Genomic DNA, 23,632 nt, shown 5'->3' with positions numbered 1-23,632 from the left:
CCCCTATCTGAGATATCTACTGCAGCCCTCGTCCTCCACATACAACACCCGTTCTGCCAGTCACATTCTGTTAAAGGTCCCTAAAGCAAACACATCCCTGGGTCGTCGTCTTTTCAGTTAGCTGTAGCTAGCGACCAGAACGAGCTGCAACAAACACTCAGACTGGACAGTTTTCTCAATCATGGACACTCTTACTGACAATTGTGGCTGCTTTGCGTTATGTATTTTTGTCTCTACCTTCTTGCCCTTTGTGCTGTTGTCTGTGCCCAATAATGTTTGCCATGTTTTGTGCTGCTTCTATATTGTGTTGCTACCATGCTGTGTTGTCATGTGTTGCTGCCTAGCTATGTTGATGTCTTAGGTCTCTCTTGTCGTGATGCGTGTTTTGTCCTACAGTTGAAGTTGGATGTTTACATACACCTTAGCCAAATAAATGTTTTCGCAATTCCTGACATTTAATCCTAGTAATAATTCCCTGTCTAAGGTCAGTTAGGATCACCACTTTATGTTAAGAATCCACCTCTGGCCTGCTCGCCCCCCTACCACTGAGGAAGTACAGTTCCCGCTCAGCCCAGTCAAAACTGTTCGCTGCTCTGGCCCCCCAATGGTGGAACAAACTCCCTCACGACGCCAGGACAGCGGAGTCAATCACCACCTTCCGGAGACACCTGAAACCCCACCTCTTTAAGGAATACCTAGGATAGGATAAGTAATCCTTCTCACCCCCCTTTAAGATTTAGATGCACTATTGTAAAGTGACTGTTCCACTGGATGTCATAAGGTGAATGCACCAATTTGTAAGTCGCTCTGGATAAGAGCGTCTGCTAAATGACTTAAATGTAAATGTAAATGTAAATATGAAATGTCAGAATAATAGTGATTTATTTCAGCTTTTATTTCTTTCATCACATCCCCAGTCGGTCAGAAGTTTACATGAACTCAATTAGTATTTGGTAGCAATTCCTTTAAATTGTTTAACTTGAGTCAAACATTTCAGATAGCTTCCCACAATAAGTGGGGAGAATTTTGGCCCATTCCTCATGACAGAGCTGGTGTAACTGAGTCAGGTTTGTAGGCCTCCTTGCCCACACACGCTATTTCAGTTCTGCCCACACATTTTCTATAGGATTGAGGTCAGGGCTTTGTGATGGCCACTCCAATACCTTGACTTTGTTGTCCTTATTAAGCCATTTTGCCACAACTTTGGAAGTATGCTTGGGATCATTGACCATTTGGAAGACCAATTTGTGACCAAGCTTTAGCTTCCTGACTGATGTCTTGAGATGTTGCTTCAATACATCCACATAATTCTCCTGCCTCATGATGCCATCTATTTTTTGAAGTGCACCAGTCGCTCCTGCAGCAAAGCCCCCCCACAACATGATGCTGCCACCCCCATGCTTCACGTTTGGGATGGTGTTCTTCGGCATGCAAGCCTCCCCCTTTTTCCTCCAAACCTAATGATGTCCAAACAGTTCTATAATTGTTTCATCAGACCAGAGGACAATTCTCCAAAAAGTACGATCTTTGTCCCCAAGTGCAGTTGAAAAACCGTAGTCTGGCATTTTTATGGCGGTTTTGGAGCAGTTGCGTCTTCCTTGCTGAGTGGGTTATGAGGTTATGTCGATATAGGACTCGTTTAACTGTGGATATAGATATTTTGTATCTGTTTCCTCCAGCATCTTCACAAGGTCATTTGCTGTTGTTCTGGGATTGATTTGCACTTTTCGCACCAAAGTACGTTCATCTCTAGGAGACAGAGCGCGTCTCCTTCCTGATAGGTATGATGGCTGCGTGGTCCCATGGTGTTTATACTTGCGTACTATTTTTTGTACAGATGAAAGTGGTATCTTCAGACGTTTGGAAATTGCTCCCAAGGATGAACCAGACTTGTGGAGGTCTACAATTTTATTTTTGAGGTCTTGGCTGATTTATTTTGATTTCCCCATGATGTTAAGCAAAGAGGCACTGAGTTTGAAGGTAGGCATTGAAATACATCCACAGGTACACCTCCAAATGACTCAAATTATGTCAATTAGCCTAGCAGAAGCTTCTAAAGCCATGACATTATTATCTGGAATTTTCCAAGCTGTTTAAAGGCACAGTCAACTTAGTGTATGTAAACCTCTGACCCACTGGAATTGTGATACAGAGAATAATAAGTGAAGAAATCTGTCTGTTAACAATTGTTGGAAAAGTGATTTGTGTCATGCACAAACTGCAGTTTGTTAACAAGAAATGTGTGGAGTGGTTGAAAAATTAGTTTTAATGACTCCAACCTAAGTGTATGTAAACTCCCAACTTCAACTGTATATTTATATTGTATTTAAAACATTTTTTTTTTATCCCAGCCCTTCTCCGCAAGAGTCCTTTTGCCTTTTGGTAGGCCGTCATAGTAAATAAGAATTTATTCTTCACTGACTGGTTAAATAAAGGTTTAACTAGTCAGTGAAGAATAAACAGAAACATAATAAACAGAAATACTTTATTTACATAAGTATTCAGACCTTGAGCTCAGGTGCATCGCGATTACATTGATCATCGTTGAGATATTTCTGAAACTCTACTGGAGTCCAACTGTGGTAAATTCAATTGATTGTACATGATTTGGAAAGGCACATACCTGTCTATATAAGGTCCCACAGTTGACATTGCATGTCAGAGCAAAAACCAAGCGATGAGGTTACAAGTAATTTTCCGTAGAGCTCTGAGACAGGATTGTGTCGAGGCACAGCTCCGGGGAAGGGTACCAACACATTTCTGCCGATTTATTTTTCAACATTAAAACCAAAAATGTAACCTTTATTTAACTAGGCAAGTCAGTTAAGAACAAATGTACAATGACGGCCTACCCTGGCCCAAATCTGGACGATGCTGGGACAATTGTGCTCCGCTCTATGGGACTCCCAATCATGGTTGGATGTGATACATCCTGGATACGAACTAGGGACTGTAGTGACGCCTCTTGCACTGAGATAAAGTACCTTAGACTCGGGAGCCTTGAAGGTCCCCAAGAACACAGTGGCCTCCATAATTCTTAAATTAAGTTTAAAACCACAAAGACTCTTCATAGAGCTTGCCACCCGGCCAAACTGAGCAATCAGGGGTGAAGGGTCTTGGTCAAGGAGGTGACCAAGAACCTGGTTGTCAGCAGACCGAGCTCTAGAGCTCCTCTGTGGAGATGGGAGAACCTTACAGAAGGACAACAATCCCTGCAGCCCTCCACCAATCAGGCCTTTACTGTAGAGTGGCCAGACGGAAGCCGCTCCTCAGTAGAAAGCACATGACAGCCCACTTGGAGTTTACCAAAAGGCACCTAAAGGACTCTCAGACCATGAGAAACTAGATTCTCTGCTCTGATGAAACCAAGATGGCCTGAATGCCAAGCGTCACGTCTGGCACCATCCTGGCACCATCCCTACGGTGAAGCATGGTGGTGGCAGCATCATGCTGGGAGGATGTTTTCAGTGGCAGGGACTGGGAGACTAGTCAGAATCGAGGCAAACATGAACGGAGCAAAGTACAGAGAGATCCTCGATGACCACCTGCTCCAGAGCACACGGGACCTCACACTGGGGTGAAGGTTCACCTTTCAACAGGACAACGACCCTAAGCCCACAGCCAAGACAATGCAGGAGTGGGTTTGGGACAAGTCTCTGAATGTCATTGAGTGGCCCAGCCAGAGCCCAGACTTGAACCCGATCGAACATCTCTGGAGAGACCTGAAAATAGCTGTGCAGCAACGCTCCCCATCCAACCTGACAGATCTTGAGAGGATCTGCTGTGAAGAATGGGAGAAACTCCCCAAATACAGGTGTGACAAGCTTGTTGCGTGATACCCAAGAAGACTCGATGTTGTAATCGCTGCCAAAAGTGCTTCAACAAAGTACTGAGTAAAGTGTCTGAATACTTATGTAAATGTGATATTTCAGTTTTGAATGCTTAATAGATTAGGAAAAAATTCTTAAAATCAATTTTAGAATAAGGCTGTAACGTAACAAAATGTGGAAAAAGTCAAGGGGACTGAATATTTTCGTAGAGAAGGCACAGTATTCCTAATTTACATCAGGGACTGGAGTTACACATCACAGAGGGAACACCCCCCCTATCCACATCGATGGAACAGTAGTGGAGAGGGTAGCAAGTTTTAAGTTCCTCTGCATACACATCACAGACAAACTGAATTGGTCCACTCACACAGACAGCATCGTGAAGAAGGCGCAGCAGCGCCTCTTCAACCTCAGGAGGCTGAAGAAATTCGGCTTGTCACCAAAAGCACTCACAAACCTCTACAGATGCACAATCGAGAGCATCCTGGCGGGCTGTATCACCGCCTGGTACGGCAACTGCTCCGCCCTCAACCGTAAGGCTCTCCAGAGGGTAGTGAGGTCTGCACAACGCATCACCGGGGGCAAACTACCTGCCCTCCAGGACACCTACACCACCCGACGTTACAGGAAGGCCATAAAGATCATCAAGGACATCAACCACCCGAGCCACTGCCTGTTCACCCCGCTATCATCCAGAAGGCGAGGTCAGTACAGGTGCATCAAAGCTGGGACCGAGAGACTGAAAAACAGCTTCTATCTCAAGGCCATCAGGCTGTTAAACAGCCACCACTAACATTGAGTGGCTGCTGCCAACACACTGTCATTGACACTGACCCAACTCCAGCCACTTTAATAATGGGAATTGATGGGAAATGATGTAAATATATCACTAGCCACTTTAAACAATGCTACCTTATATAATGTTACTTAGCCAACATTATTCATCTCATATGCATACGTATATACTGTACTCTATATCATCGACTGCATCCTTATGTAATACATGTATCACTAGCCACTTTAACTATGCCACTTTGTTTACATACTCATCTCATATGTATATACTGTACTCGATACCATCTACTGTATCTTGCCTATGCTGCTCTGTACCATCACTCATTCATATATCTTTATGTACATATTCTTTATCCCCTTACACTGTGTATAAGACAGTAGTTTTGGAATTATTAGTTAGATTACTTGTTGGTTATTACTGCATTGTTGGAACTAGAAGCACAAGCATTTCGCTACACTCGCATTAACATCTGCTAACCATGTGTATGTGACAAATAACATTTGATTTGATTTGACATTTACACCACGTTTGTGTGATTACTGTATGTCATGTGAAACTGAGTCTGCTCCACAGAGACAACATAAACAAAAAGTGAATTTATAAACACTATGAATGAATTGAAGAATTATCCAATGAACGAACAACAACTGTACAAGTGTACTCGGGCTGCACAATTAATCGAATTCAGATCGAAATTGCGATATTGACATGTGCAATATCCGTATCGCAAGAGGCTACGATTTTGTCCTTTTTTTTTACACTGTTGATACAACAAAAACTAGATTATGGTACCTCTTCCAATGAGATGCACTAGACTGTTTGTTCACTCTACATGCGCAGAGCATACTGACCAATCACAACCGGCCTCTCTTACTCTTGGTATGCACCTGCTGGTCAATCACATGCATTGCACAGTTAGGTGCTGGTGAGGGGAGAAAGGTCTTTACCAAAGACAGTACAGTAAGGAACTCTGTGGCTTTACATCAGTGAGTGTTCGAAACATGGGTGCTGCTAGTGCTAATGAGAATGTTGATTTGGTGCCAAAGAAGGCACATCTTCAGTAGTATGGCAGTATTTTGGCTACAGGCAAACTGATGTCAACCCAATGCAAGTGTTGTGCAAAAAATGCCTCAGAGTTATGGGAACAACACGAGGCATCACAACAAATGTATTAAATCATTTGAAGAATAACCATCCCCTACTTTACAACAATTGTATTGTACAAAAAAGTGCCCAAAAGCAGCAAAGCAACTAAGCCACAACCATCCACCTACTTTCAACAGGCATTGATGGGTTTTCAAGTGTAACGCCCAAAAAAACACCCTGCGCAGACATAGAAGTCACAGAGGCTAACACATAGCCAAAGACATGGTTCCTACTTACACAGTCAGCAAAGACCGCTTCAAGAAGATGATAAACAAGCTGGAAAGGAGATACAAGATTCCATCTCGCACATATTTCTCCCAAGTTGTCATCCCAACACTGTATAACAAAATTAAGAGACCAGTTGAAACACGTCTCGTTGAATAACTGGACCAGACTCCAATGTTTTGGACACAGGCTGCACCTTGCAATTGGTAGGCTACACGTTACATGTTTTTAAGGCTTACAATTTCAATTATAATAATTATTGAGGCTACTTATACATAATTGCACAATCATACATTTCCTATTCCATCTGCAGGTTATGGCTGCCTGAATAAATAATTAACTTATAATGGTAAAATAGGAACTCAAATGTTTTTCACTAATTTATTAATAAATGCACACTATATTTTGATGATCATGGTAAAAATGTTTGTTAATATGTTGGTGTAAGTATACTATCTAGTATCATATGTAGCCTATAACAATGTTAGAAAATATTTGTTTCATTTGATTTTGTATTCAGTTAGCATAGCATGTAGTCATTCATATGATCTCATTTTAGAAGTGATGTTCTCTACCCTGACTCGTGTTAACTAAGTCTGACGTTTTCACCCAAGTGCTTCGAAAATCGCAATTCATAATTGCAATATTCCCCCCCCCAAAATAAAAATCGCAATTTGATATTTTATCCAGATCGTGCAGCCATAAAGTGTACATACTGTTGAGGGTGCATGTTTGGTTACTTTCAACTCTTAATGACTGCTTCATAAGCACAATTACAGTCTACTAAGTCACTCAGTTGGCGGTAGCGTAATAGATTCAAGAACAAACAGTAGGCAAAGGTGGAAGTCAATGATTGGTAAACGTAGAGGGGAATATAATGTAAACATACCTTAAGATGATCTTGGTTGATCACAGTGTGCTCTCCCTCATAGGAGATGATGACCTCATTGGTGATGACCACAGGCTCAGACAGATAGCCTTGCTTGAAGATCTTTATTCTGAATGTACCCTCCTCAGAAAATCCTTTCGCTTCCACAGTGAAGCCAAACGAGTCCTTGGAGCTCAGACTCTGGTCGTTATGCTCGTAGGACACCACACCCTTTTTCAGATCCTCCTGTGTGAACCAAGAGGCCTCAATCCCACTCACGATGATCTTCCCATCACTAGGGGGTGATGTCACTTGGTACCTAATGTCACTGGCGTCTCTAATGTCCATGTTGGACTCTGCACTCAACAGACTGGTGTTGAGCGTCTTTGTGCTTCCATGGTCCATAACAACCATAGTGTTGTTCACCACACGGAGGTAGGCCTCACCAGCCTGGATCTGCAGCAGGGCTGTGGTTTTATGCAGGCCATCAGAAACCTGGAGCTGGAAGCGCTCACGGTCTGCTCCATGGTGCACAAATAGAACATTCTGGTCTTTCATGTCTGCTTGAGTGAAACGAAAGAGGGGCTGTGAGGGGTCTGATGGGGAGACAATATTTCCTGAGAGAATGCCTGTGCGAACAAAGACCAACTGGGTATCATTGAACCCTGAGTCATTGTCCCTGAAGAGGATATCTTCTGTGGTCAGCAAACGTTGTCCGTTTCGCACCACGTTGAAGGTTTTATCAACCACTCTAAGAGGCACGTGGTCGTTCTTGGACTGAATAGATATTCTAAACATGCTGCTCATAGACTCTTGACCATCGATTCTGATGTTTTCACTTCCTGCTGCTTGCTCGAATACCAGGAAAGAGAACTCATCATCGCTAGACTCTGAGCCATCATGTTGGTAAATCAGCCTATCTAGATTCAGATCCTCATTGCTGAACATTCTAATAGCCCCGTCGAACCTGGGCTGTCCAGATGGGGACTCCCTGATGAGACGGCCATACTTGGGGTCTTGCGTCACCCTGTAAACAAAGTTTGTCGAGATGGATGTCTGAACCCATAGATAGTCTTTGTTCAGAATATTCTCCCCACCCTCCAAGACAATGAGTCTCTCATTAGTCAAAACAGGGGCGTCTGAATCAGCCTGGATCTTGATTGGGTAGGTATACATAGGGGAGTACTGATTCTCTGCAAAGACTCTGAACTGGAACTGGTCCTCATTAGCCACCGCCCTTTGCACCTGGACTCTATAGCTGACCTGGGCATTCCAGAGGTCCTGTTGGGTGAAACTGTCTCCCTCAACTAGCTTCCTGCCAATCATTTGAAGAGTACCCAGTGTGGGGGCCTTCAGAAGGATGTATCTTATAGTTTCTGGGGCTACACTTTTTCCCTTCACTTCTGCTTCAAGATCAGTGTGTTTAATTGCCTTTTGCTCTACCTTGCCTTCAATCTCAAGGGGAACTACTTGGGCCATTTTAACCTGGGAGGGTGTGATCTTGATCAAAAAAGTATTGTTCCATAGGGAAAACTGTCCAAGATGGACATCAAATTGAAAATGATCTGACACAACGTCCTCCAGGTCACTTGAAACTGTGCTAACATATCTCAAGCGATCTTGCTCCAAATCTGACTGGTGAAAAGATGTCACCTGTTTGGGCAAACCATTGCGAGTGAGAACATGCAATTCACCATATCTCAGAGCCTGTGTGACATTAAACACAATATCTCCATTACGAGGGGTGGCAATGACGGCCAGGTTCTGGATCCCAATGGAAGAGTTGCTTCCCTGAGACAACAGAAGGCCAGTATTGGTCACAAGGCTCATTTTGGGCTTTGTAATGGACAGTTTAAAAGTGGTCGAATGACTTATGGATTGTCCGTCAGATACCTGTAGAGTTATCCCACCGCTCCCAGTTCGGTGGACAAAATATATATTGCCGTCTTTCAACTGCCTGCATGTGAACTCTTTGATACTTCTTCCTGGTTGCTGGGCATTTTCTAAGTAGCCAACCCCTCTGGGAGGTTCTGAGGTCACGGTGACAATCAATTCCTCACAGCGAGTGTCCGAATCCACAATCTTGATAAGGTTGGGATTTAAGCGAGTGCGACCGTTTTCTGTGATGGAAATGTTTCCTCCGCTTAGTTGTGGTGTGTCATTGACAGGTATGATCTCCACTGGGAGAATGTACTGGTGGGGATTTTTAAGACATTCTGGAAGGTAACTGTTACTATGGGCAAACACCTCCAACTGGATCTGATCGCCATACTTTTCATTGCCGTCGTGGAGATACTTGATTTTCTTGTTGACCACGTCCAGGAGTGTAAACTTTTTGGTACGTCTGGTATTGATGTTCATATCTACGAGTCCGTACCAAGGGTCATTTTGTAGAGTGAAAATGATCTGGGATTGGCGGATTCCCACAGTGTTTAGGTTAAGTGTAGGGCTAAGGTTGTTAATATCGAGAAAAGCTTCCCCACCCTCGGGCACAAGCAAAGGGTTGACTTCAATAAGTTTTGTAATGTTCCGGAAGGCCTCTGGTGTGTCGTCAGTTGGGTAGCAATGTCTTTCATTAGGGTCAGCGCTGACATATCGGATCCGAACAGGAGCCGTAGTTGTGGTTGCCTCAAAATCATAGTAACTTGAGTAGTCATAGTCCTCTCCTTCGCATTTCACATGGACGTCTTTGGTGACCAACGCATCCTGCAGGCTTCTCTCCTTCTGGTTCACTTTGATTTCTCCCATGCATCCGATAAAAGACTCAGATGTTATTACCTCCTCCATATGAGACAAGCTACTATCACGAAACACATCCTTCATCTTGCCCTGGATCCCCCCCATATACAGATTGCCAACTAGATCCAATTGCTCTGAGCCCCTTAGAGAGAGAGAGGCAGGCTGGCTGTCCACGTTAATCTCAAACACACTCGCATCTACAGTGACTCTGATCCTATGCCACTGATCATCATCTAGCTGTACTCTGGGGTTGTCGAGTACCACAATCCCACTCCCAAAGTCCACCACACCTTTTAGGTAACCGCCCACAACGCCAACAGCTATAAAGTCTGACTCTCGTCCAGGGTGGAAGGTGAGTAGGGCATCCTCGATGGTGGTCTTCATGAGAAACTCCAAGGTCCTTTCACTACCACCAGCCCCGCTCCAAGTAGGGAAGGACACAAATGAGTCTGGGCTGATAAAGCTGGTCGCCTCTCCATCACCAACCTCAAACTCACTGCTACAGGACTCCTTTGTATCATGGCAGTCAATGGGCTCGGAGTCGAGAATATCAAACTGATGGGACTCCAACTTGACATTGGTCATGCAGCCGCGGAATGGAGGTATGGCATTACTGAGATATGGGGCGTCTAAGTCTCCGGTTCCCCCCATGTAAACCCCCATGTCAATGTTGAGGTCCTCCTGGGTTTCAGGCACAGAGATGAAAGTGGAAAAGAGATCATCGATCAGCATGGTCAGTTTGGCCTCCTGCATCGTGATAGACACCTTGTGCTCCTGGAGGTTGTTCAGTTGCAGCCCCAGAGATGATGATAGCACCATCTCACCGGCCCCAAGGTTCATTCGCACCTATGTGAAAAAAGGGAGAAGAGAAGTGTCATTGCTATTTTATGAAGCTCAATAATTGTATGTTTTTTGGACTGTCATTATATTCTTGAAAGGATTCCTTCCGCATAGCCTTTCTTTCCATGAACGATTATCTAAAAGGATTTGAAAGATGATATCAAAGAGGAATCAATCTAGCATAGACGTGATTGTCTTTTTGGGGGCATCTCTCTTTCACGTGTCTTGTCCTTACAAACTGCATCTTATGGATCAGAGGAGAACGGGGTAAGCATTTGAAGAATTGTGTGAGCAGCATCATAGCTTTCTTGTGATTCTATCATATTCAAACGTTATTAATAGCAAACGCACAAGAACTCTAAAAACAATAAACCTTGTTTATTGTACACAATTTAGGGATTGTTTATGTGATGCGAATTCAGCTCCTCACAGACTCTGCCAAGAAATTCATTATGGAATTAAAATGTCAGGAATCCCATTTTAAAGTGACAACCAGTAAAGCAATGTAGAATGATTTCAGAGTACCATCTAATTGAAACTGTCACATGCATGCTTCTTTAATGAGCACACACCACCAGCCTGCGTTCACTTCTGTTATAATCTTTAAATGTATTAGGTTGAAGTACATTTTTGGTTTGGAAAGAGGAAAGTGACACCACAGATGTTGTTGTCAGTCTTTCAATTACAATATAGGACATTTATAGGAAGTTTTAAGACAGGTGTCCTTTTTCTAATACTTTTAGTGCCTCGTCTCCACAGGATAGAACCAGAGGTGGAATTGGGGGGCGGGGGAATGCGTAGGAACCGAGTCCCCAAAGTGAAAGCATTTTTGTAAATCTGTGTTTAATTTGAATTTCTAGGATTTGACATGGTCAGTCCCCAGAGTGACTTTTTCCAATTCCAATCCTGGATAGAACTATAAACTGAAATATTGTGAAACAGTTGACAAAACATGTTTGCCATCTAGGATTCACAATCAGTCGTCCACCTAAATAACCATGCCGTGTACATTTCTGGGTGGTTTAATAACATCATAAACTTGTGTAAAATACACTTTGCAACAGCTTGCTAGGTTGCCTTGGGTTACTGCGGTCTGATAGTACATTGCAAATAGAATCCTTTCCGACAAGACAGGTGTTGCTATTAACCTGTAATTTCCCATTTTGGAGTTCCAGAAATAGGTAGTCCTGCATCCCTGCAGCCAGGAGGAGGAGTCCACTTCGTCGGCTGGTCTTGAACTGCAGCGACAGGTGAAAGGAGGAGACATCTTGGATCGAAGTTATCTTGCAGAAACTGTCCCCAAAGTAGGATGCTGGAGAGACAAATGAGCGTTAAAGGAAAAAACTCAAATCTGACATACAGTTTTCTTTAAACAGTCAATGAATATGGTTAGATGTATTTTTCGTTAAGTATACAGTCACTCATTAATTCATATAGTGGCCAAATTTAATCGACAAAAGTGTGGTGGGGATTCTTGATACCAAATGGCATAAGGATATCAACAGAAAATGAGCTTGATACCCTTTCATAGAGCTGGGCGATATGGACAATAAGTCATATGGTGGTAAATGTAACTAGTTTGCTGGATAACAACAAATATATTTGTTACTTTTTTGATGGACAGTTACTTTACATTAGCGGCAGGGCTCTAAACATTTTGTTCCAGTGCAAAGTAAGACAACTGCGATGGTAGCCTCCTACTGGGCAAAAACTGATTGAATCAATGTTGCTTCCACATCATATCAACATAAACATTCTATGTGAATCGACGTGGAAAGCTAATTTGATTTGAAGTAAGTAATCAACGTAAGGGAATTTCACCCAACTTTTAACCTAAATCCAATGACTTGGTGACATTTTTGGGTGATTTCACATTGCATTCAGGTTAGTTGAGATGTCTGTTATATGCCATGCTGTCATTGTTCTCTCTCTTTTTCTTGTCCCGACAGTGAGTTGAGTAGCTGTGATTGTCTGATTTATATGGTGTAGGCTACAGCCAGACAGTAACCTGTGAGTTTGAAGTCAGTAAACCGTCAATTCAAGAACTGTAGTGGACTTTCTCTCATTTATGATCTATCGTGGTTATTAAAATATGATATTGTTGCTATATAGCCATGTAGACTAATTGATTAATCTATCAGTAAATGTATTCTAATGTCCTAGAAGAACTTTCCAAGGCTACTTGATGTAGGCCCATTCACTGCAAATGGCGCACTCTGCTTGCTCCGGGGGCGAATCAAAACCACAACTTACTTCGGTTGTAAAATGTTGTCATAAACTCAATAATGGTAAGTAAGCAATACAGTATATACTCATAGAAAGCTGTGATTCTCCTCTCTGTAACTGGAACAACAGTAGTTTCTTTGAAAACTGTATTTGTCCCGCAATTGCATTTTGAGCAATGGTCATATGCTCGAGCTTCTCAGAATGCATCTGTGCGCATAGTGGGGAGGGGGAGTGAGAGGTCTGCTCACACAGTAGCTGACAGCAAAAAAGGGACAGGCAGATACCATCATTGCAGGCATCAACGTAATGTATAGGCTATTACTGTTGAGCAGATAATGGTTTTTAGAACAATCTACAGACAACATGTGAAGCAAAATCACCAACGTAGGTAAGAGGAATGCAATGTCGGTGTTGGTCATTTTCAGTTTATCGTCCCAGCTCTAACCTTTCATAATTTTTTACTTTATTTCATTGTATCATGGTTCAGCTGCAACTCTGTATCATGGTCCATTGCATCTCTGCTGTACTGACCAACATGAAAAAGCTATTTTTGGAGGAACTAAAACATTATCAGGCCTAGTACAGCTGTTGCTCTCTGAAGAGGTGTTCTCATCACTTCAAAAGGATTCTCTCACTGAGACATCAGTCATTATCATTAGAGAGGGTTTCTGTGAGCCAACTATGGGCTGTAGGGTTTCCCAGGCTTTTTGGCTGTCTCCTTTCCAGCTATATGCAAATTCAGCCATCTGCCTTGGACCACGTTCTCCGGAGCCCCTCTCCAACAGTAAACCACTCAGGAAGCCAATTATTTCCCAATAGCTTGTGCACCTAAATAGCAATAGCTTGACCTCCAAGGCCCTGTTTCCAAGGCAGGGTTTTCCAAAGCCAGAGCCAAGAGACATAGATGGGGGCTTTCCACAAGCCGCACACTCGCCTTCTGGGGATTATAGGTCAAGCCAGCGCGCCTTTCTGGAATTCATCGAAGTGGAACTCTGACACTGTTCTGAACGACAGACAATGCAGATGTTTTGGGGACCAGGAGGAAAAGACAGACATCGCTACATCTCACCCAGAACATTCCAGAGAGGTCACAGTGTCCCTCAAAAACTAACAGAGCACCCAGCAAGCCAGCAGCACAGCACTCTTGCCAAGAGTAGATGGCGCAATGCCACCACAAGAGACAGATCTAATTGCAAGACTTTGTGCTGTATAAAGTGCATGTGGGCAGTTATTCTGACTCATTATTGTAACTATAAAAGGTAAAAATATGTTTTCAAGACTTGTGTGTGTGTGTGTGTGTGTGTGTTTAGATGGTTGAGTGGTAGTCAGTGTCTGTGTTTTATCAACATTAACGGCCATAGGCCTACTGCCAAACGCAACCAGGGTATGTTTGTCCCTCGCTTTCTCATCCTGGAAAATTATCCCTTTCCAACCAGATCTGAAACAAACACTGGAAAACAAAATACTGCATTAGAGAGCCCCCAAACACATGTATACAGAACTAAAATAAGACAGTCGGCACAACTTTTAGCGTCTCGCCCAGGGCCTTTGTCATCCCACTGTGCACATTTGAAGGTGCAAAGCTTGCTCTTTCATGAACACAGACAGTTGTAATTAACTGTCCCCGTACAGAGCCAAATGCACACAGTGACCTTTAGTGGCACACAGCACACTTCTGCTCTCTTGCCAAGGATACACAATGTAGGCAACTCCCAATGTTGAACGATACAATTATTCTAACTGTTATCACATGTACAAACATACACAGCAGATGATTACTATATTATACATACTATATTTACAAACCATGGCAAAGTGAAAATAAACAAGTTGCAAAAAATGATAAAAATGTTCACAAATGAGAGTTTACTTCCCTCTAAAATGAGCATAATAACATTATAATTAAGGCAGAAATCTGTTATTGGTGGCAGCGGTGGGATTTGAACCCGTGCCTCCGAAGAGACTGGAGCCTAAATGCAGACAAATATTATGGCTATATGCAAATACTGAAGATTGTCAGGAAGCCATGTCTATACATTTCTGATTGTGTCCAAGCTGCATATGCTACACTTCAGAGAACTCTGGGTACATGGTCCAAATAAGGTCTTCCAAATATGAGACTTCTGCTAATAGACCAGGAGCCTGCGGCTTGGAACGAAAAATAAAAATAAACTGTTCTCTAAAAGTCAATTAAATTAACAAAGCAAATCACAATGAGCTTCATGGTCCTTAAGCCGGAGCTTTAGCTGGATTGTTCACTGAGAAAAGGGGATAAAATACTGAAGTAGAGGGTGATGCCAAACAATTCTGCTTAGGGATTTTCTGGTCTGTGCTGAGCTCACTGCTCCAGCCTGTGGGGAAGAAGCACCATTTTGTAATGAGATACAATGGTCCTAGTCTCAGCAGAGCACCTGGAATTCACTACCTCCCCTAGAGTGCTGTGAATAGAATACATGTGTAAAGAAATTGGCCATTTTTAAAGGGTTTGCATGGGGTTTTAATGTACCATGCTTTGTTTCGAGGCATTTCCAAACCTTTATTGGCTGACAGCCTTCACTACCATCAGCCCACTCAAAGAGTGAGCAGAGGTGTTCCACCTCTGTATGATTCACAAACCTAGACCACAACCTAGAGACAGTCACTCTGTGGCCAAAGAAGACAATATCCCAAAAATAAGACTGATGCTCATTTCACAAAAATGTGAGAACTTCCTTTGTCAAATTGCGGGTGAAGTTCAGGACCAGTTAGATGGCATTCGTAAAAATATGTGGTGCTAACTCTGAAAAGAAATGACCTTCAGGGAGCGTACAGCCTAGGTGAAAACTAGCCTTGTTGATCCATGGTAAAGCATCATTAAGTTTGAGTTATGGTTAACATTCTACCAGAGTAGACAGAAGACCCGGGTTGTAAAACAGCTGAGAGGTTTGGTCTCACATGTCTGTCTGAGTATGTGAGAGTCATCACAGCTCCTCTGGGAATGCACTAGAACTGATCTGAAGACAGCTCTTATCCCCCTTAGCTGCCACACCCAAGCTAACACTGCTGTATTGTGCATGGGCAGTGTCCTGGGCAGCAGCCAATGCAGATGGCTATAATTTGATGACTGACTGAGGTTGTATTTATAGTGCTCGGAGGAAACTGAAAGTGTCTTCTATTTCTCAGACCAGTGAATTCATTTCCCTCTCGTCTTTCATCCCCTTCTTTCAACCCCTGCTCTCTTCCCAGCTAACAACAAATGTTCCCACAACTTTAGAGAACATTTCCTTAAGAGTCTCAATACGTCGTTACCTAACGTTTTCATAGGAATGCTCCAGTGCAAGGACTGTTTCCAGGAGAACATTCCCTTAATGTAAAACAGAACTTGGTTACCATGTTCTCAGAATATCCAATATTAATGTTTCAAACATGTTTCATTGGAACATTTCAAGACTGTTCCAGTTTTCTGAGGGTTTGAAGAATATTCTATCAACGTCACACCAAACATACTCAGAACATGGTTGCCATGTTGTCTGAATATAAGATATTCATGTTCTGGACACATTTCATTGGACATTGCAAGAACATTCATGTGTCCAGTTTTCCTTGGGTTAGCAGAATATTCCATCAACGTCACTCCAAACATACACAGAACACGGTTGCCATGTTCTCAGAATATTACATGTAATGTTCGAGACACATTTCATGGAAACGTTTCAAAAACATTCCTGTGTCCAATGACGTTTAAAACAGTTCTGTCATGGTCCCCTGGAGGTTTTTGTGTGGTTCCCCGCTGGAAACATCCTAAAGATGTTTTTAGGGTGTTTCCAGATGGTCCTAATGAAACGTTCTTCTACAAAATGTTTCTTTATACACCCCCCCCCCCCTTGTTACTGTCGTACATCGTATGATTGGTGACCCACTGATTCATTCACAGCTCTTTGTATGTTGGCAAGGGACACCCTCCCACAGAAACAGTGATTTTTTTTTTGGGGGGGGGGGGAATTTTACCCCTTTTCTCCCCAATTTCGCGGTATCCAATTGTTGTAGTAGCTACTATCTTGTCTCATCGCTACAACTCCCGTACGGGCTCGGGAGAGACGAAGGTTGAAGGTCATGCGTCCTCCGATACACAACCCAACCAAACCGCACTTCTTAACACAGTGCGCATCCAACCCGCAAGCCAGCCGCACCAATGCGCCGGAGGAAACACCGTGCACCTGGCCACCTTGGCTAGCGCACACTGCGCCCAGCCCGCCACAGGAGTTGCTGGTGCGCAATGAGACAAGGACACCCCTACCGACCAAGCCCTCCCTAACCCGGGCGACGCTAGGCCAATTGTGCGTCGCCCCACAGACCTCCCGGTCGCGGCCGGTTACGACAGAGCCTGGGCGCAAACCCAGGGACTCTGATGGCACAGCTGGTGCTGCAGTACAGCGCCCTTAACCACTGCGCCACCCGGGAGGCCAGAAACAGTGCTTTTCACATAAACATTTTTAACTTACATATTTGATTTAATTTCATGTTCATTTATACAGTGGTTATTATACAACATGTCCTCACCTGCGATTTGAATGCATAATCTCTTGGTTCACAGCATTCCGAGCTTCCTGCTACGCCACCATCTCACTATTCTCTCATCAATTGATTTGATTGACTTATTTCAGCAATTTTGGGGTTTTCTGTAAAGTCTAGTGATGCTGGGACACATTACTCTGTTTTAATGTTACTCTGTAAACACTCTGATAAATAACAGGGCTGAGATTTAATTTAGAAGTGAAATCAATCATCGACACAGACGTGCTGGCATAGCAGGAAGATTGGAAATGCTGTGAACCAAGAGGTTGTGAGTTCAAATCCCCAGTGAGCCATGCTAAATAAATATTACTGTATAAATAAACATGCACAATGTAATCCTGTGTCAAATATGTAGGTTGAAAGCACAATGTGTGGATGTCCCTAACTTTGCCAAGAGGCAAAGAAATTTTAAATTGATTAGTGGTTCAATGATGGACTTAGCAATAGTAACAAGGGGTGATGTGTAATGAAAGAAATTCAGTGTTTTTGGGACCATATTGCAATGTCCTTTAGGGACGTCCCCGGAACAAGCCGGGAACAAGACAAATTCCTCCAGGGGACCATGACAGAATGTCCTATGTCCTTGGACACAGGAATGTTCTTGCAACGTTCCAAAAAAACACGTCTCGAACAATAACAACTCAGATAACTGGACACATGAATGTTCAGAATGTTCTAGCAACATTCCCATGAAATGTGTCTAGATCATTAATATCTTATATTCTGAGAGCATGGCAAACACGTTCTGTGTATGTTTGGTGTAATGTCGATGAAATATTCTCCTAACCCTCAGAAAACTGGACACATTAATGTTCTTGCAACGTCCCATGAAAAGTGCATTAATATGGGGTATTATGAGAACATGGTAACTACATTCTGGGTAAGTTCTGTTTGACATTAATGTTCTCCTGACGCTAATGCCAAAACATGCTAAATAGGTTATAGGAGGTTTTTGCAAACATACATAGATTGTTCCCCCCTAACTAACAGGTATCTAGACAGTCAAACATCAGGGTAACATTACAGGTAACATTACAAAACCTTTTTCTCTCCCTACAATTGTTAGCTGAGTTTTTGCTTTCGAGCTCCCAACACATGCCCGGAAAACACATGAGGAAGAGGGCACAGGGGAAGGAAGCTATGCATGGTTTAGTCTGCTTCTTTTTATCCTTGTGACTTGGCAGGGTGATGAGTCAGATTCCTCTGGCTATACATTTACATTACATTTAAGTCATTTAGCAGACGCTCTTATCCAGAGCGACTTACAAATTGGATGCAGTAAAGAGGTCAATGAAATGCAGACCATGGCGGATAGAAGTGTCACGGTTCATGAATCCACTGCCTCTCTCTCTCTCTCTCTCTCTCTCTCTCTCTCTCTCTCTCTCTCTCTCTCTCTCTCCCGTGTTTGTGTGGGCGTGGTTCCCAATCTCGGCCTGATTGTCTGCTCCAGCTGGAACCACTTATCTTCCCTTTATATGTTCTGTAACCAGTGTTTCTTGTTGTCAGATCGTTGTTACTTCCCTGAGGTTGTGTCGTGTGTCTGTGCTCTTCTCTCGCCGCCCTTGTGTGGATTATCTGCTGTGCTCCTTCCTACCCATCCGGACACACTCCCTGGATTTCTCAGCACGCTATCATTGGAAGATGCGCCCTAGTCCCTGGGTCGGATTCCGTCTGAGTACAGTCTGTCTGTCCTGTTGCTGTTGTAAACTGTAGTCATTAAACCATCGTTGCTTGCATCTTGCATCCGCCTCTGTATTGTCACAGAACGATCTGACCATACCATGGATGCAGCGAGTTCAACGAGTCTGACCGAATTCATTTCCCGCAGTATCACGAGAATGGATCAACAAGAGGAGAACATCTCCAGCACAGATCGGGCAGTACAAGCCCTTGCGACGCAGGTATCCCAGCTGATCCAACAATTACAACATCTGAGGGGTTCCGCTGCGCCACCTACACCGGCAGTTCAACCCGCCCCGCCAGAGCCGGATTCCCAGCTAGAGCCACGGCTACCGACACCAGAGGGTTATTCAGGTGATCCTGACTATTGCAGAGCCTTTCTTACGAGATGTTCCATGCATTTCTCGTTGCAGCCACGGACCTTCAATCGTGAACAGTCTAAGGTAGCATTCATACTCACACTGCTATCAGGCAAAGCGGCTCTTTGGGGAACGGCGGTGTGGGCGAACCAGGACCCATGCTGCACCTCTTTCCAGACACTCTCCGAGGAGATGAGAAGGGTCTTCGATCGGGCCGTGGCGGGTAGGGAGGCGGCCAGACTACTCGCTGACCTTCGCCAAGGAGACCGTTCAGTATCGGAATACTCCATCCAATTCCGCACTCTGGCCGCAGAGTGTCAGTGGAACGAGGAGGCGCAGTGGGACATGTTCCTGCATGGGCTGGAGGACCGGATCCAGAAGGAGATTTATGTTCTGGACCTTCCCAGGAGTTTAAATGGACTAGTGGAACTAGCCTTGAGGGTCGACGCTCGTCTGAGTCGTATTGGCCGCCGAGCATGCCCTAACAGACCATATAACGACACGGAGGCGGGCATGCCAGCGGCGGGAACACGGCCAGTTCAGCCTCCGCTCACGAACCCATGCAGCTGGGGAGAGCTCGCCTCTCCCGGGAAGAGAGGGAGAGGCGGAGATCCCAAGGACTCTGTCTCTACTGTGGTAGAGCGGGCCACTTTATCCACTCCTGCCCGGTAAAAGATCAGGCCCGGTAGTAAACATGAGGCTACTATCGGGTGGTGTCACCACAGAGAAGACCTCATCATCTACTCTCCTCCCGGTAAGACTAAGATGGGCCACCCACACGCACGACACCCAAGCCTTACTGGACTCAGGAGCAGAGGGTAATTTCATGGACTTCAAGCTCGCTCACAAACTCCAGATTCCTATCACCTCACTCACGCACAAGATATCCGTCAACGCTCTCAATGGTCAAGAACTCCCCAACATTTCTCACACCACTGAACCTATCACACTCATCACTTCTGGCAATCACACTGAGACACTATCATTTCTACTCATGGACTCACCCCTTGCACCATTAGTTCTCGGCCACCCTTGGCTCACCCAACACAACCCCAGAGTTGACTGGGGTCTTAACTCTATATCCATGTGGAGTAACAAGTGTCTTGAGTCCTGTTTAGTGTCTGCCTGTTCGTCTGTGTCTGATTCTGTGTTTCTAGAGGAGGCAGTGGATTTGTCTAACGTGCCCGTTGAATACCTCGACCTGAAGGAGGTGTTCAGTAAGTCCCGTGCTGCTTCTCTTCCTCCGCATCGTCCCTATGACTGTGCAATAGAATTATTGCCAGGTGAGTCTCCGCCTAAAGGCAAGTTATATTCACTCTCTGTTCCTGAGAGGGAGGCTATGGAGAGATACATCTCTGATTCTCTGGCATCTGGATTCATTCGTCCTTCCTCTTCTCCAGCGGGGCGGGGTTCTTCTTTGTGGGAAAGAAGGACGGATCTCTGCGTCCTTGCGTTGATTACCGTGGGTTGAATAACATCACAGTGAAGAATACCTATCCCTTACCGTTGATGTCCTCAGCCTTTGAAAGGTTACAGGGAGCATCCGTGTTCACTAAGTTGGATTTACGTAATGCATATCATTTGGTTCGCATAAGGGGGGGACGAATGGAAGACGCGTTTAACACCCCAGAGGGCACTTCGAATATTTGGTCATGCCTTTTGGGCTATCCAACTCCCCAGCGGTTTCAGGCACTCGTCAATGACGTGCTGAGAGATATGATTGATCAGTTCATATATGTTTACCTGGATGACATACTGATTTTTTCTTCTTCTCTCCAGGAACACGTTCAGCACGTCAGACGAGTGCTTCAGAGGTTGTTGGAGAATGGACTTTTTGTCAAGACGGAGAAATGCATTTTCATGCACAATCCGTTCCATTCTAGGTTACATCGTCTCGACTGAAGGTATTCGCATGGATCCTGACAAGGTTAAGGCTGTGGTGGATTGGCCAAGCCCAGATTCCCGTAAGGCCCTACAGAGGTTTCTGGGATTCGCCAATTTCTACCGGCGTTTCGTTCGCAACTTTAGTCAGATAGTCGCTCCTCTTACCGCCTTAACCTCCCCCAGAGTGCCGTTCAGGTGGTCCGATACAGCCGAGGCTGCATTCGCCAAACTCAAGAGCCGCTTTGTTTCGGCTCCCATCCTCATAGCTCCCGATCCCTCGCGTCAGTTCGTAGTAGAGGTGGACGCTTCAGAGGTGGGGTAGGTGCGGTACTTTCCCAACGTTCCTCTTCTGACGACAAGATGCACCCTTGTGCGTTCCTTTCCCATCGGTTATCACCTGCGGAACGCAACTACGACATTGGCAACAGAGAGTTGTTGGCAGTGAAGTTAGCACTGGAGGAGTGGCGCCATTGGTTAGAGGGTTCGGGGTACCTTTTATAGTTTGGACCGATCACAAAAATTTGGAATATATCAGAACCGCTAAGCGACTCAACTCCAGACAGGCGCGGTGGGCACTCTTTTCGGACGTTTTGACTTCTCTCTCTCGTACGCCCGGGTTCCAAGAATGTCAAACCCGATTCCCTTTCTCGCATTTTTGACCATTCGAACGCCCATCCACTCCCGAGTACATCCTACCCGGGACCCTAGTGGTATCCACACTCACATGGGAGGTTGAATCGAGGGTCAAAACGGCCTTAGAAGGGGTAACGCTTCCGCCCGGTTGCCCGCCTAATCGGTTGTTTGTGCCGGAGGGGTGTCGGTCCGATGTTATTCGGTGGGGCCATTGCTCCAACGTGGCGTGTCATCCAGGAGTCAGCCGCACTAGCTTTTGGTTAAGCAACGCTTTTGGTGGCCACTGATGGCTCGTGACATTCACAGTTTTGTCTTGGCTTGCTCGGTTTGTGCCACTGGGAAGACTTCTAATCGACCCCCAGATGGGTTACTCCAACCGCTGTCGGTCCCTTCGAGACCCTGGTCCCACATCGCGCTAGATTTTGTTACCGGCCTCCCGCCCTCCCAGGGCAAGACGGTGGTGTTGACCGTGGTGGACCGGTTCTCGAAGGCGGCTCATTTTATTCCCTTGCCTAAATTACCATCTGCCAAGGAGACAGCGGTAGCTGTCGTGGATCACGTCTTTCGCTTACATGGCCTGCCGATGGACGTAGTTTCTGACAGGGGCCCCAATTTGTGTCCAAGTTTTGGCAAGAGTTTTGTAGGTTACTGGGAGCGAGTGTCAGCCTGTCTTCAGGGTTTCATCCCCAGAGCAACGGTCAAACGGAGAGGGCCAACCAAGATTTGGAGAGAGTGTTGCGATGTTTGGTTTCTAAGAATCCCTCTTCCTGGAGTCAACAACTCTCTATGGTTGAGTACGCTCACAATTCGTTGCCAGTGGCAGCTACGGGTCTCTCTCCGTTTGAGTGTAGTTTAGGTTACCAGCCACCTATCTTTCCCAGTACGGAGTCCGAGGTCACTGTTCCTTCCGCTCACGCTTTCATCCAGAGGTGCCGTCACGCATGGAGCAGAGCCCGTGAGACTCTTCTCCGGGGGGGCGCGCACCAAGGCTAAGGCCGATCGCCACCGGTCGAAGCCTCCGGTATACGTCGTTGGCCAAAGAGTGTGGCTTTCTACTAAGAACATTCCACTCCGATCCGTTTCGAACAAACTTGCCCCCAAATTTATCGGCCCGTTCAGAGTCACCAGGATCATTAGTCCGGTGGCGGTCCGGCTCAAGCTTCCTCCGGCGTATAGGAGAATTCATCCTACCTTTCATGTGTCTAAAATAAAACCTGTGTTTCAGGCACGCATTAACCCGCCGGTCCCGGTTCCCCCGCCGCCACGACTTGTTGATGGGGAACCCACCTTTTCTGTCAATTGTATTTTGGACTCTAGAAGGAGGGGACGCGGATTCCAGTACCTGGTGGACTGGGAGGGTTACGGCCCGGAGGAGAGAAGTTGGGTACCTGCTAGGGACATTCTGGATCACTCCCTTATCGATGATTTCAATCGACAGGTAAATTCGCCTGGGAACGCCAAGAGGCGTTCCTAGGGGGGTATTGTCACGGTTCATGAATCCACTGCCTCTCTCTCTCTCTCTCTCTCTCTCTCCCGTGTTTGTGTGGGCGTGGTTCCCAATCTCGGCCTGATTGTCTGCTCCAGCTGGAACCACTTATCTTCCCTTTATATGTTCTGTAACCAGTGTTTCTTGTTGTCAGATCGTTGTTACTTCCCTGAGGTTGTGTCGTGTGTCTGTGCTCTTCTCTCGCCGCCCTTGTGTGGATTATCTGCTGTGCTCCTTCCTACCCATCCGGACACACTCCCCTGGATTTCTCAGCACGCTATCATTGGAAGATGCGCCCTAGTCCCTGGGTCGGATTCCGTCTGAGTACAGTCTGTCTGTCCTGTTGCTGTTGTAAACTGTAGTCAT

At 45.1% G+C, this 23,632-nt stretch overlaps 1 protein-coding gene and 1 long non-coding RNA gene across 4 annotated transcripts in view; one reads left to right on the top strand and one right to left on the bottom strand.

The window, feature by feature from the left end:
* The window catches only part of LOC118396339 (uncharacterized), a 28,179-nt gene extending 16,417 nt beyond the window's left edge, over positions 1-11,762 (top strand). For 2 of the 3 annotated variants that reach the window (XR_004828174.2, XR_008066235.1), the window contains exon 3: positions 11,620-11,762. This is a non-coding gene — a long non-coding RNA (uncharacterized LOC118396339). Of the gene's footprint in view, positions 1-11,613 lie in introns of all 3 variants that reach the window. The other variant, XR_004828172.2, reaches the window with a different exon arrangement.
* Positions 1-23,632, bottom strand: part of cspg4 (chondroitin sulfate proteoglycan 4) — a 111,387-nt gene that overhangs the window by 37,296 nt on the left and 50,459 nt on the right. The window contains exons 2-3 of the mRNA XM_035790469.2: positions 11,593-11,756; positions 6,887-10,450 (exon numbers count right to left, since the gene is read on the bottom strand). Of these exons, the coding sequence (XP_035646362.1) occupies positions 6,887-10,450; positions 11,593-11,756 (3,728 nt within the window). The remainder of the gene's footprint in view (positions 1-6,886; positions 10,451-11,592; positions 11,757-23,632) is intronic.

This window comes from Oncorhynchus keta, chromosome 17, assembly GCF_023373465.1.
Source record: "Oncorhynchus keta strain PuntledgeMale-10-30-2019 chromosome 17, Oket_V2, whole genome shotgun sequence".
Taxonomy (NCBI): Eukaryota; Metazoa; Chordata; class Actinopteri; order Salmoniformes; family Salmonidae; genus Oncorhynchus; species Oncorhynchus keta.
This window is presented reverse-complemented; position numbering and strand designations above follow the sequence as displayed.